Source organism: Perna viridis, chromosome 1, assembly GCF_037379345.1.
Source record: "Perna viridis isolate PV_CMFRI_1.1 ecotype Kerala chromosome 1, ASM3737934v1, whole genome shotgun sequence".
NCBI lineage: Eukaryota > Metazoa > Mollusca > Bivalvia > Mytilida > Mytilidae > Perna > Perna viridis.
Window position 1 is genome coordinate 7,110,197 of NC_142445.1, and position 15,847 is coordinate 7,126,043.

Below are 15,847 nucleotides of genomic sequence, written 5' to 3' on the forward strand. Positions count from 1 at the left end.
GCTTCCCTCTTTTTACGATTAAACCCTATAAGCCATGGTGAAGCCCACTGGTGGATTTTTTCAATATCTCTATTCAATGCTAGTGCCGTGTCATCAGAGTTTCCACTATAACGTAAAGACTAGTGTCATCGCTAATTAATTTAATATAAGCATCAATGTCATCAACGACATCGTTTATGAAAATGAGATATAATAATGGACCAAGTAAAGATCCTTGCGGAACCCCAGCTCTCACTGGTTTCCAACCACAAAAACCACTGTTTAAAACAACGCGTTGTAGTCGATCCGATAAGTAACAGGCGTCCGTTTAGTCCGAACTGTTGTAGCTTAAATAATAATTTGTTATGCCAAACACGATCAAATGCCTTAGATATGTCACAAAAGACGACATGAACTTCCTTACCATGATCCAAGGCTTGCCCAAACAAATTAGAAATGTCAATTAACTGATTCACAGCTGAATCGCCATACGTAAAGCCAGTTTGGTGATGAGTGATGATCCGATTTTCTCTCAGGTAAAAATTTATATGCTTGTATACGCAATGTTCCATACACTTTATATGATACTGAGTAAAGAAATAGGCCAATAATTTCTAACCTCTCGCATGTTGCCGTTTTTGAAAACTGGTGTTACGTTAGCTCTCTTCCACATATTGGGAAAAAACAACTTCAAGAGCTATTAGTTTAAAATCTACATAATGGACCTTATAATTCGTAAAACACAGTCGTCAAAAGTCTCGGACTGACAAAGTCAGGGCCAGATGCCTTACCAGTATTAAGGTTTTTGAGTACCTCTTCTACCTCGGATTCAATAATAACAATTTTGGTAAGCTCATTATCACATATGATAGGATTTGGGAAATGAGTGTTAGAGTCATTCAGTTCAGTTTGAAGAACAAAAAATTTGTTAAATTTGTCCGCTTTGGCCATCTCATCAGTAATGAGACTACCATTTTTTAATAATGGTGGAATGCCAACTTGTTTCTTCATACCAGATATTTGGTTGCATATATGCCACCACAACTTCATAGATGACCCTTATTGATAACTTAAAAACCAAGCAAGATTGTTGTGGTTGTATACAAATCCATTTAGAAGTGTGACATGAGAGCGTCTATAGTGTTGGTGAGTAGCATTTTTGAGTACCAATTCTGCATTGGAAAAACTGTAAATAAAAAATTCAACTATCTACCTGAAGCTACTGTCAGCCTTACAGTGGAATGAAAATATTTATCATCAGGGTTTGTCTTCATTGTCTTCACATCAGAACCACAACTCAAGAAATACTCTATCAGGTCAGTTAGCCAACTACATCTCTGGACACACTGGTAAACACAAAGTGGTTGTAAGTTTACTTTCTCTCTCACATTAGTTGGTATTCCATGGATTTGGAACTGAATGTAAGGTAATTTAGATATCTCTAAATTTCCTTTGGCAATGAAATCATAAGTCACCATTGCCCATATGTGAGGTTTGACTTTAACATCTGCCTTCTTATCAGGTGGGTCTGAAATTTATAAACAAGATTTTTACTAATAAAAAGATCTATGATAGTTATAAACAATACTCCAGGAGAGAATTAATAAATGGGTGCCTGTCTAAAATAAACAATACTCCAGGAGAAAATAAACAAATGGGTGCCTGTCCACTGAGTGTCAAAGTGCTAGATTCAATTATTTAATGTTATTATCTTCTTAAATAATTCTGACAGAACAACTCTTAAAACCAATATTATGGACAGACGAATGAAAGGACACAGGATTATTTCTAATTGGTCATAATTAAGTAACTGGGATCAAACAATAGCTCATTTGACATTTTAACTGTTTAAATCATGACAGAAAAAAATTAAGCCAACTTACAGCTGTATCTATCTAAGTTCATGTAGTGAATACAGTAACTACTGAGAATCTCTCTCTGGTATTTCTCTGGAGATGGTTCTGTTGAAAGCTCATTCAAAGCATTGGTGTAGGCCTGCAAAGCACCTTCATGGATACCTTGGGCTCCCAACACCTTTCCTACTTTCATGTGACCCTACAAACAAAAAGCCATGTTATTGACATTTACTCATATGATAGAAAGTCATTATTTGAGATATATTATTTTACCCTAAGAATGAAACCATATTTCAAACTTTTTCAGGTGTCAAGTTATTCTTAATACCCTAATCTTCACCATTCTGGATGCATTTAACCATTCTAGATGCATTTTGATATATGATAACTAGAAATGTTAAATAATTTTCATTGATGAAAAGTTATGAACAAGAAATCTGTGAGCAATGGCTCACAAGTGATACTCCTGCTATGGCATACCTGTAGGAAGAACGTATAAATATTTCTAGCCACTATGATTAGTAATTGCTGAGAAAAATGTGACCAAAATTTCAACTTGCAAAAAAAAAGTGAAAAAAGTAGAAAAAATGTGAGAAATGCTCACTAAATCTTTACCCCCCATTCCCAAAAATAACCATATACTAAGAAATCTTAATTGAAGGCTAGGTATGACCCCCTCCCCCACCCCACAAACGAAATGAAAAAAAAAAAATAAAAATAATAGAATTTTGGGGAATAAGTGTGTCAATGATATTCAGATATTTTTTTTTATCCTATTTGGGTCATTGTCTCTTTTAACTATCATCAAAATTCATTCTTGTTATATACTAATGTGCTATGTAAATGTAATCTTTGAAGTGTTTCAGGTTGAGTGAATGTCCTCAGTGTCTTCATGGTTTCTTGTTAATAACAGACATTCTCAATAAATTAAATTATATGTTATGCAAAGCTGTAATTTAAATATAGAACTATCTTAAAAGCTCATATAATCACTATTTCACCAAACATCTGATCATTCCTTCCAAAGGGAGCTGAGAAATGTGCAACAGAAAATTTCCAAATACCACACATGTAAAAATTCTATGTCACATGGAAAATAGGAAGTAGATGACCTAGAAAGCTGGAAAGGAGAGACACTGTGCAAGTCATCACGTGTAAGCCATATACCAAAAATCTTACCATTCCTTCCAATTGGTGCTGAGAAATCTGTGACAGTATATTTTCAAATACCTCACCTGTAAAAATCCTACGTCACTCCGAAAACAGGAAGAAAATGACCTAGAAAGCTGGAAAGGGGAGATACAGTACAAGTCATCATGCTTTATCCATATACAAAATATCTAGGACAGAAATATTTGTTAAAGACGGAATGACAGACGGACACCCCATCACTATACACACCCAGTTAAAGGAGGTGTGTATAATAAACAGTCCTCGATAAACAGGAAGTTGTCACAGAATTTTTCCGAAAATAAATCTCATCATATGGCATACCTACAGGAAGAATGTATTAAAATTTCAAGCTGCTGTGATAAGTAGTTGCTGAAAAAAACTGTGAGGTTAAAAAGTGTTATACAGAAACATAGAAACACTGTTATACCTGGACAAGGGTATAACAATATACCTCTTCTCCATCAGAGCGAGGGTATGACATTATACCGCCTTTCCTTCAGAGTAAGGGTATATGTCTCTAGTTTCATGATTATGGCAACTTTATTTGTACTTCATTGAAAGGGAGCTTTAACATGCACATAACTAGAATTATGATACACAAAATGAAAACAATAAAACAAATGTTTCTTGCAGGTATTCAAATTAATAGTCTTAAAATCTGAAGTTCAGGACCCTCAACCACTGACTAGGGACCTGTGAACTTTCATTTACTTGGGTCCATGACCTTCAACACCTTCAACTGACACTTTACTGTGGACTTCTGGTTTTCTTAAAGTGGACCATTGGTTTGAAACATCCAGGACCTTCCTCTCTTTAAGGTGAATTTGAACCTCTGTGCCTGACACTACTGTTAAGGCATAAGTACCAAAGATATGTAAACTGGGTAACAAAAAACATAGGAACTCAACAAAGTCACTTTACCTTAAACCAATGGCCATCATATGAAACACTCTCCGTGGCATCATTCATGGCTTCATCTAACATGTGTAACTTGAGATAACATTCAGACCTGTTCCCATACAGTATAGCTAAATCACGATTTTGTTTCTGAACCTGCAGTATTTCAGCTGTCATGTGTTGGATGGCTTCTGTGTATAGTGATGCTGCTAACTTGTAATTACCACTTTTAAACTCAATATTGCCTATATCTTTAAGAGCCAATGGATTTACAGGTTTTGGTTGGGACTTGATTGAGGTAGCTTGATCTCCTTTTTGACTAGGTTTTGGTATATCTTGATTATCATTTGGTGGCATGCCATTATTAGTTGGTAAGTTTAGTTTGGGCTTCAGGATTTCCTTTGGTTTTTGGCTTGATGCACTCTGCTGTGACCTTGGAATCACTTCTATTTATAAACACCACAAAATTACAAGTGAATTACATTAAATTATCTCCAACCTAAAAAAGTTCATAAACAAATCAGGTAAAATTGTATTTTAATTTAATCTATGATGATTATAGTGCATTTTTTATGAAGAAACTTTTTCTGAGTGCATATTTTAACACTACATTGCCATATAATTTTTTTTACAATTCCAGTTCAATCCAAATTAGCTAGATGGAAAAATTGAACAATGTACCATTTTATAAATATTCTAATATTGTTTTTATATATCATTATGGAATCTCGTAATTTTAAAGTAAAATGCATTTTCTACACCTCAGAATTAATAAATATATTGTATAAGTAAAATGCTATATCAATGTATTTCCAAATCATTCAAATGGATACAGTAATTCCATGCTTCCTTTTCAATTAGCATTGGGTCACAAATCATAATATTAGTTACCTGTTATACATTTAAATAGTGTCATGGAGAGCAGCATGATAAGACTGCAGTGGTTGAACCCAGATCAGTTGGGCAAGTGTGGACACAATATAGGTTTTTGACATGCTTAAGCTATAGACTTATAGTTCATTACAGGTTTGGACACCATATAGCACAAAATTTGAAAACTAATTAAAAAAAAAATAAAATTGAACCAAAATTTAAAAGTCAATTTTTTGGGTTGTTGCACCTTAGACCCCTATTTATTAATAAACCTTAAGAGATATATGAAATCTTAAAAAAAAAAAGAGGCAGGGATTTTCATTAGGAATCAAATAAAAAAAAGTTGATTTTTGGGGGTTTGTCACCGTTGACCCACCATAAGAGATATCTGAAAACTGACTGAAAAATGCGGGCAGAAATATTCTTAAAAAATCCAGTACAATTTTTTGGAGTATGGCCCTCTTTGAATCCTTATAACAAACTGTTTCAGGGGCCAGAACTTCTACATCAGTCAATAAATGATTTTGAAAATTTTCGCATAGGTCTGTCTTATGATGCTGAACAATATTACCCATGCCAGAAATTTGTTAAAGGCAACAGTTTTATAGTTACTTGCAAAAAACTGCTTTCTGACCCCTATGTTCTATTCTTGTTAGTTGCGGCGGCCATGTTTCTTCACTAATTGAAATTTCCAACTGTCATTTTGTGTGGGGTACCCTAAGGAACATATATGTCAACTTTCATTGAATTCTGTGCAATGGATTTTGAGAAGAAGATTTTCAAAGTTGCACATGCAAAAAAATGCCAAAATAAACTGTTTCAGGCGCCGTAACTCCTACATCAGTTGATTGATTGATTGATTATTAACACCCGAGGAGCAATATTTCAGCTATATTCAGGCAATGAACATGAAATGGATGATAAAATGAAAATGAAATGTTGATAAAATGAAAAATGAGATGGGACACAAGGATAATAGGGTAAAGAAATTTTGATTGCCACTAGAAAAAGGGAGGAATGGGTAGGGTCGGGCATTTTAGCAACCTGTGGTGGAGCGCAAAGGTTCCTACTCCTATCGAATACCACAGCTGGATTCTTTAACATGCACCACTATGGTTTGCAGTCAGGCTTTCCATAATACAGCCTGACAACCCCAGCATTTAACACGCCAGGGGTACCCCATTCCACAATCATGCCAAGTTTAAGACCTGTCGGTCTCGTAGTTTCAGAGGAGAAGATTTTTGAAAATTTGTCCACAACGATGACGACGCCAAGTGATGGCATAACCTCACTTGACTTTTGGCCAGGTGAGCTAAAAAAAGTAAGTCTGAATGCAGGCAGGATTTTTAAAAAGAATCCAATTAAAAACAAAAAATTTTAAAATCAGACCATAAATAAAAAAAAGTTGATTATTTTGGGCATGGCCCATTTTTGTACCCCTTTACTTCCAAAACAGTCAAAGATGAGCCAGTCCTGTATAAAATTGTCTTAATATGATTATGTTGCTACAAGATTGAAGTCACCACTACAGAAGTTAATGGGCATCATCATGAACTCGTGGATAGATAAAGTGTGTACATCTGAACCATGAGAACTGATTTGTTCAAATTGTCAGTTTTCCTTACTTTTGTCTACCTCAGACTTGACTTTTATGATCAACTTGGCCAGTGTTTCTAGAAAAGCAGAGGACACCAGTGCACCTCATCCAAGTTTCAAGTCCAACCTCCAAAAACTAAAGGTCCCTCCATCATATTCTTAAGAACAATTCCTCAAAATTTCAAGATGATTTGAAGTTTTACTCAAGTTTTCATAAATAAATTTAGGTTAACTGACACAAACAATGCCAACGATGACAGGGTGATACCATTATAGGACTGAAAAAAATTTGTTGATGTCATATAAAAAATAGGGAGGGTAGATAGGGATTTTTTTAAAGGAAGAAATATTCAGACTTAAACAGTGCTTATTGGAAAATAAAAAACAGACACGATTTAGCTGAAAAATGGGTGGATAGGTTAATAGGAAGCACACATCTTTTATTATTAGGCCTTAAGTTGAACTTACTCCATGTAACTTTAGTCAAGATGTCAAATAGAATCTTCTGTGAATCCTGGTCAACATAATCAATAGCTAGTTTACCATCGGTGTCCATCATACTGCAGGTAAATCTTTTATCAATCAGTACTTTAGCAACTTTCGTCATAACATCAAGATTGGTTGTATGTTTATGTTTGGTGATAACATGGTAAGGGTTCTCTCTCCTCCCATCTAGATACTCATCACGGAAGGGGGTACCTGAGATAGGTATTTCTTGTATGACTGACTCACCACCTAAAATGTAACAAACATTACAATGTTGATCATCATGAATAAACCTACTACAGTGAAACAAGTGTAAATCAAATCATTTTGGTTATAGGTACTTTAAAAAGTGTCTGGTTTAAACAGGTTTTGGGGTTGTCAGGGTTTGGTTATGACCAGTTTTTGGATTATCAGGGTTTGGTTGAGACAGGTTTTGGATCACCAGTGTTAGATTTATACAGCTTTATGGATAGTCAGTGTTTGATTTAGACAGGTTTTCAGATTATCAGTTTGATTTAGACAGGTTTTTAGATTATCAGTGTTTAGACAGGTTTCACTGAAGTTCTCCCAATTGACATGTTGCAGGAAGACTATAATTTCTAATACAGTACAGTGAAGCTTTCAAGTATATGGCAAAAAGACCACTAACACAACCAAAATTGTCAACTCTTGTAAATTACAGTTTGCATAATTGTATTAGTGTATAAACATCCTGTTTACCTGTCTCCTAATTGTTTATTGGAAATTAATTGACAGGTGTGTGTCAATTTTAGCTGATGTGCAGCCACCTGAGACTGAATTACCTGTTACCGATTAGCGATTGCATAATTGAATTAATGGTACACATGCAGCACCATTGCATAAACGAATTAATTGAAGTGACTCAGAGAATTTTCATAAATTTATTATTTGATTTAATTAAGAAACGGATTGACAAATCCATCATTTTCCCACCGATCTTTTGGTGATAGCGAAAGTAAATGGTGCTGAGAGCATCAATCGGTCATAGTTTGTAATTATGAATTCATTGATTGAATTTTTTAAACACTGAAGTCAACAACCCATTTAAATCAATATATAAAATATATTTTCGATTTTCTTTCATAAGCAAGGATTTACATATAGGTATATTTAACTCCTTGTTACAAGTAATCAACATTTTTTTTTTCATCACACGGAAGTTTTTGGCCGTTTGCCGATGTGATAAAAAAGTCCATGAGATATGATGTTTTGTTTACATGTTAGGGCGTCATGTGTGGTGGAAAACAAATTCGTTCACTCATTCAGATATTTTGTAAAAGACAAAGTATGTGATGAAATAACACAAATCCCAATATTTATCTCTAAATAGCTACAAAAAAAAGTTTTTTTTTAAGTTTATTCTCAGTCTGAGCGTGAAAAAGACTGACAAAAATGTCTGCTGAAGTTTGATAAAAAGACAGGCATAGGCTGTCAAAATTTGTGGACTCTTGGAGCATACCTCCTGTTTTAAAGAGGGATATAAATATAATTGTACCTGTGATGAGGGCATATCTGACAGCAGCATGTACACATGTGTCCTGTTCATCTGCTTTAAAACTAAGGTAATTATCTCCATGTCTATACAGTAAAACTGACAGTGTTGGTGTAAGCCACTTCTCTGTAAGTCCCATGTGCTTAACAGACTTCAGGAACTCAAACACTGTACCGAAACTCATTGAACTTGTGTCAGCATTTGATGCTATACCTCCTCCTGAAACAATAGTATTTTGTATCTAATCAATACATATTTTGCATGAATTGGAGTCAGCTTCTGTATAAGAAGGAGTCTTATTTTAGAGTTGCTTTTTTAGTATATTTTCTTCAGCTTCATTGTTAAGTCCATTGTTTGAAAAAAAACTAAAATAATCCCTACCCCAAAGGAAAGGTTTACAAAGAGTCATATAAACTATGAACTATAGATAATAATACACATAAGTAAATAAATTTCTGTAAACATGAAAACTTTTGTAGAGTGCTTTTAAAAAAAAAAATCATGAATATGAAAAAATCACAGGCAGAGGACTGAAACAGTACTTGTCTAAAACCTGTAGATTGTGGCCTGTATAAATTGATTTGGGCCAGTTGAAGAGTTTTCATTCTTCCATTGGTAGTTCAGCATTTGACTTTTTAAGGAAAGGACTACTTAACCAATAAAATAAGATTTTCCCACAAGGCAGAAAGTTACCCTACAAGTCCTCCTGGTCCAAGCTCCCAGTCCAACCTCCAAAAACTAAAGGTCCCTCCATCATGTTCAGATATTTTGGGACTGCAAATATACCCCTTGTGAAAACTTCCAAGTTAATAGTATTAAATCTGATACTCATGTTTAATTTGATTTTTTTAACAAAAATATTCATTATCTGTTAACCTTTATGAAAAAAAAATATATTGTTATTTGTTTTGAAATAAAGCACTGAGTATAACTTTGTTCCCTGCAATGTATTGTTTTAGAAATACTGCACTCACAAAAACTGTTTCTTAAAATCTGCCATGTTTTTAATAAAAAACATTTAATTTAATTTTAATTAAAATTACAGCCACACTGTAAACACAATCCATGATTGCCCTTATACAAACATAAGCTGAGTTAGGAAAACATTCTTAACTAAAATGTGAATGGAAACATATCAACATATTACATAATGACTGAAATCGAACAAAATTATATAAAATTTGACCACTATGGACATCAATTATAATCTAAAGAGCAGCCTACAAATTAAAGAGATTCTGATGCTGTCTTCACTCGTACCTCTAAAACCTGGTGGAAGTGAAAGAGAAGTAGAAAGTCCCATTACAAAGAATTGTATGGTCACCCAGTCAGCAGATCTAGACAATTTATTCAGAACGGCTGCCCATAAGTCCATGTCTACCTCTTCAAGTAACTTGTATTTTTCTCTTCTATCATGATCTGAAATTCAATGATTTAAATAAACAACAACATACGTAACAATATTGAGGTTTCAAATACAAACCATGAAGTTTTTCACATTGTTAGGCTAGGTATTATCTATCTTGAAAGAACTGACAAATGTAATCGCCCTTCATGCACATTTTCAAATAATGCTTAACCTTCCTATTAAAATTCATCAAAATCCATTCAACAATTTAGGTGCAGTTGCCATTAGATGATAAAACATGTAAGCCTTTAGATGAATTAACTCATCTAACAGGCTTACAAAAATTATCTTCCTTCACATTAATCTACATATGATGCTTGGCCTTCTTTTCAAATCTGTGCAGTCGTATAAAAACACTGAATTAAAACTTTAACACATGACAGATAGAACACCAAGCTACAAATCCTCCCTGTGCTCACTTTTATATCAATACAGAATATATCTACCAAATGCTGACAGAATAACAAAACAATAACAATGTAAAAATTTCAGTCAAAACAGTCACTTGATTAAAACCTGTTAATTGGAAAGAGTTATTAAGTATTTTACAGATATTTCACCTGGAATGTCTTTAAATAATATAGCTGCCTCGAAAATGAAATTGATTTTATCCTGAGTTTGAACATCTGTACAGAATCTTAACATTTCAAGAAATGTTGCATAGGCTTCAACCTGTTGTTTCAGCTGCTTCAATTCTTGACCTTTCCTCCAGTATCCCTGAAATTGTTTAAAAAATATGATGCCATAAGAAAATTGAAATCTGTTGTGTTGAATTCACTATAATAACTGAAGTCATAATGGCTAAATCCTGAATGAAAAAAATGCAGAATTCCATTATAAACAAGGAAAAATCATGTCTGTATTAATAATGATAATCCAGACAGAATTAATAACCAGTATTACAGCCAGCCTGATTGGGCAATATGTGATACTTGAAATACATTCTGTAAAGACCTCAATACTCTACTTGTTCTCTTCATCCGAGAGGCCACAGTAAGTATAACATTGTCAATGGAGATGGCTGATAATATTAATAAGATGTTGTCACAACTTAATTATTCTAAAATAAAAGTTTTCAAAATTTCAGTCTAAATGTATCAGAGACAGACTTACACATTCAGTAATAACAGTTAGATCAACCAAATGCAAACCAGACAATACCTTAAACCAAGAGTTATCCACCCTGATTGCTTCATTGGCATCTTTGAGTGACTCTCTGTGCATTCCCATGGAGCTGTAGACATTTGACCTATTTGTTAACAGAACTGCAGATTCTCTAGTCAGTGAAGAGTTATCTCCACATGTTTCCAGCCCTTTGGTGTACATCTGAATGGCTTTACCATAATTGTTATCTTTCAGTGCCTGATTTCCACTGTTTTTAAAGATGTTTACCTGTTTCCTAACTTCTTCATCTAAAGTATGTTAAACATACTGTATACTAATTAGTGTTAGAGTAGAAGATAAAAGTTTATTTCTATATGTATAATAAAAGTAACAAGCATTCTGAGAGTTTTGCATAGATATACAGTCTGCAACTGAAAAAAAATTGTTGAAGAGAACAAAATGCAAACATCATACATAATTTGTTACAAGAAAAATGCAGAAAGACAGAGCATTAATTTTCAAACTCATTAAAAAAAAAATCAAAGGAGTGGAAAAAAAATAAGCTTGATCTATAACTTTTCATGTTTAAGCACTGTACTAATTATCAAATGTACATCTGCAAGCATGATGAAAGAAAGTGCAAAAACAGAATTTTTGCATTAATTGTCTAACTCCAATGACCGTTAACTCAGCAAAATATCAATGGATGGGAACAGATTTAAAGTTGACCAGTAGTTTGTCATGATTAAGCAATGTACCAATCATCAAATGATTATCTGCAAGCATGACCCAAAACGTGTGGAAAAACTGAGTTCATGAAATTAACTTCAAGGCCATAACTTGGCTAAAAATCAGAGGACCAGAACAAAATTCAAAACTTGAACTGTAATTTGTCATGGTAAAGCAATGTACCAAATATCAAGTGAATGTTTGCATTCAAGACAAAAAAAGTGTGGAAAATTGAGTTTATGCAATATTAATTTCTAAATCAATTTAAACATTTTTAACTTAGGTAAACCAAACATCCATTTTAACCAAACCAATTCTAAAGTCAAAAGGGGTTCTGTTATAGACATGTTTATAAATAATAATAATAATAATAATAATAATAATAATAATAATAATAACAATAAAAGATGTTCATTTTATACAGCTCTAACTGTATGACCTTAAAAGTTTTGGTTGATAGAAGTTTCACACATTACATTATTACCAGCATTGTGTTTTAAAGTCTGTAGAAGTGTATATCCTTGGTCTGTTGGTTTCAGGTACTCTATAGGTATCTTTCCATCCATATCTTTAAGGTAAGCTGTACATCCATTGTTTAATAGCAGTCTGAGGATACCTTCACCTAGGGTTGAATTAGATCTGCCTGATTTAACAACCACATGAACAGCTGAATCTCCATTCTCATCAATCATGTCTTTCTTTGCTGTGCTGTCTATATAGGTTGAGAAAAGGAATTTCAAGAATTCTATGCTGCCTGGAAAATTAAATGATAATTATTGATATTAAAAAAACAATATATTTTCTGCTGAAAATACATTTAATGAATCAATAAAGCTGATTTAACTTGTCTGAGTAATTCATGTCGAGATTTCATGTTTTCAGCATTTAAACTTTCATGTCCTTAATCACATGCCTACAAAATGCTCATGAAAACTAATTTTTACACCTGTCTAAGATATTATTAAAAGGCACTGTATTTGATCTTAAAAATAACAACTGGGCTCAACAATGCAATTTGCCTGTCTCCGCCTTTGTAACTTCATAAATCTCTAAAATCATTTAAGATATTGTACATCTGGGCAGACAACATTATACCATGACACATCTAACAAAAAATGGGTAATTATAAAAAATTCATAGAAAAATGTATGCATGAAGGAATATAATAAAAGACGTAAAAAAAACTTGCATTTCAATCAATTCATTGCAAAGAGATGACAGTGACTTTTATTGAAAAATCTGAAGATCTGACCTGGTGGGGCCAAGGGGAAAGCCCTGAATAATCCAGAGATTTCAGGTTTTTTAAGCCCATTTTTGGCATGATCCGAGTATTGTTTACAGTATTTTGCATTTATTTGAAAAAAAAAATGCAAACTACGGATTTTTTTTATATTTATACAATTTAAAATTGTCAAATCAAGAAACTTTGAGAAACAAGACAAAAATTGATCTCCTTCAATTAAGTATGTCCTTTTTATCTAATATTTTCATTTTACATGTTCGTTCCTTGTAACTTTTCTTCCAGAAAGGTTGTTAACCCATGAGGAACCATGTCAACTGGTTCCTTTTTAAAAATAATCCTATCACCACCGAGATAACAACTTCTATTTTTAAACCTGTCTGGACTGGTTCACAATGCAGTTGTTACCAGAATCTGATAAGGGTATTCACTACGGAACTAATTTACAATGTTTACAAAGCCGTGTAGGCACGTTTGAATATGCCAAGAATCATCCAGAAAACGGTCAATTTTACTGACATATTTTTCTGGATGAATTGTAATTAATCAGAGACACAACCAAGCCTATTGAATGGGCTAACTGGGCAAAAAATCGTGAAAATCAGACCTCAACCCCCACTAAAATTTTCTCACTGAATTTACACTGATCTCAAAAATGATCAAAATTGCCCCAAAAAAGTGTAAATCTGCAGATCCACAGAAAACTTTCATCCCTGATTCAAAAAATCTTTTCCAAATATGACTTAAAAAATTCAGAAATAACAAAATGCAATGCAAGTGAAAATAGGCCAGTCTTAGAAATCTATACCTATCAACCATGAGTAAAAATAACTTTTACCCAATAAGTTTTATACTACCTGTTCGTAATGCTGATGAAACACCAATATGTATAGCTGCCTTGCCAAGATTCAACTCCATTTGATGGAAGGTGGCTCCCTTTGAAAGTAATGCAATGGCTAAATCTATCCCCCAGTTTCTCAACTGAAGGTCTGTACTTTCTTTTAAAAGATTTCCAACATTAATGAAAGAAAAGTCTAGATGTTCAAAAGCTTTATCCAGAACATGGTTGTTCCCTGAGGATTCACCAATTACAAGGTAACTCACTGCTTCCCATGATTTCATGCTGACAAGTCGTTGTACCACTTTAACTCTGGCAATATCATTTGGGAGACTCCGAATTGCATCTCTTTCAGTCAAGAGAACTTCCCCTGTAATATAATAAAACAGCTATATATGAAATCTTAACAAAAGGAAACACAGGAAGATGGAAAATTTTAATGCTTACCAGGTTCTTTTTTTTGTTGGTAAATTGGGAAAAGCAACCTCAGGCCAGATGGTAAAAATTATTGATATTTTATCAGTATTTTGGGAATTGTTTAACTGACCATTTTCACTAGAAAATGCCTGTAAAAGTATGGAACATTGCTGTTTCAACAAAGTTGATCAAATATTTTGTTTATATGTAGTTTTGAAAATGAAAATATTTATACTGTTTTTATGACTCACTATGACCTGAAATAAAACCATCAAACATTTCAATGCGTTCTTAATTAGTTGGAGTTGATACAACGGATGAACATTGTTACATTACAAAGACATAAGCTTAGCTTGAAACAATCAACAGTACTATCAAAATTTTAATATTTCATGCCTTTCAGTTTGTTTTCTTCGTTAATAAGGAACATAGCTTTTTTGTTTCCATTTGCTTCACCCTTATTGATTTTTTCCTCATAAAATTTACTGTTTTGTGAGGACAACATGGCGACAATCACATTTAACTTTCACTTTTGTTTCTGAAGACTTTACAAGTCACCTTTAATGAAAGTTCAACATATTCCTTTCGATGTTCTCTTTTACAGATATCCGAATTTGAATTCGTGTCACACTTCTATGTTACCCTAATTCTGTTTATGTTCTGTAACTGTCTGAACAGCAAACTTTACAGCTATTTTTTTTACACACACAATTGGGAATTTAGAATTCATTTCGGGAAAACAATTAGCTTTTTTCCATTGGGAATAGGGCAAATTTTGGCCCCTCAGATATCCTGAAACCTTTGCTTGATAAAAGTTCTATACTACAGCAGCCATAAGTAACAGGAAGTAACTTTTTCTTTTGGAGCAAATGAGTCATTTCTTCACATAAGAAGTGTCAAAGAAAATCCTACAAAGAAACCACTATACCAAAAAGAACTAACATGTAAATTTGGTCTTAACATTAGACAATAAATGCTTTGCAGGGTTCAGCTTAATAGAACTACAGAGGTTAAACCCAGAACATTTTGGGGGAAATTATAGACACAACATCCAAGCTTTATACAGCCCTATATTTAAATGAATGATTAAAATTTTAATTCAGAAAATGTTTTTGAAAAGAATGAAAGTGGTTCAAGAAGTTTAAAATTTGCAATGAGACATTAGAAATAAGCAATTTACAGTTTAAAGAAAATGGAAATTTTTGCACCTTTTTGGCCTTTAATTTTTCAGTCAAAACCCTTTTTTGTAGTACTTATAGGGAAAGACCACCTTTGCATTAAGTTGGGCTCTGATACATCATACCCACATAAACAAAAATAAATAACCTTTAATGCAAAATGTGCTTTTATAAAATGCTCAAGGCTATGCACAGTTCGAAATCCTTGAAATATAAGTGGATAGCCATCTTGCAGAACTCTCCTATCTGAAGGAAGATCATAGCCAGATTTTATTGATTTTTACTGATAGCTTCCAATTGGCTCGTGACGTCACTAAGTCGGTTTGGTACTGATACAAGTACTGCAAATAATATGTAAACAAAGAATATTCTGTAAATATTTCTATGATCATGTTTATCTAATCACCAAAACACGGTGACTTGTCAAGCTTACGATTGCACGAATGATAAAAGAGAAATGCTCTAAAAGTTTTTTTACCAACAACATGAACATTCTTCGGAAGTAGCCATAAGATTTTCCTTACAAATACTAGTCATCTGAATGTAAATCCTGTTGTTCA

General features: G+C 33.3%; 1 protein-coding gene across 4 annotated transcripts in view; it reads right to left on the bottom strand.

Annotated features, from left to right (window-relative positions):
- LOC148627036 (TPR and ankyrin repeat-containing protein 1-like) overlaps positions 1–15,847 on the bottom strand; it is a 73,603-nt gene that overhangs the window by 46,038 nt on the left and 11,718 nt on the right. For all 4 annotated transcript variants that reach the window (XM_088566064.1, XM_088566074.1, XM_088566044.1 and 1 more), the window contains exons 5-14: positions 13,712–14,062; positions 12,099–12,368; positions 10,943–11,193; positions 10,342–10,498; positions 9,634–9,792; positions 8,377–8,592; positions 6,843–7,109; positions 3,930–4,351; positions 1,863–2,034; positions 1,193–1,507 (exon numbers count right to left, since the gene is read on the bottom strand). In XM_088566064.1, coding sequence (XP_088422190.1) covers positions 1,193–1,507; positions 1,863–2,034; positions 3,930–4,351; positions 6,843–7,109; positions 8,377–8,592; positions 9,634–9,792; positions 10,342–10,498; positions 10,943–11,193; positions 12,099–12,368; positions 13,712–14,062 — 2,580 coding nt within the window. The remainder of the gene's footprint in view (positions 1–1,192; positions 1,508–1,862; positions 2,035–3,929; positions 4,352–6,842; positions 7,110–8,376; positions 8,593–9,633; positions 9,793–10,341; positions 10,499–10,942; positions 11,194–12,098; positions 12,369–13,711; positions 14,063–15,847) is intronic.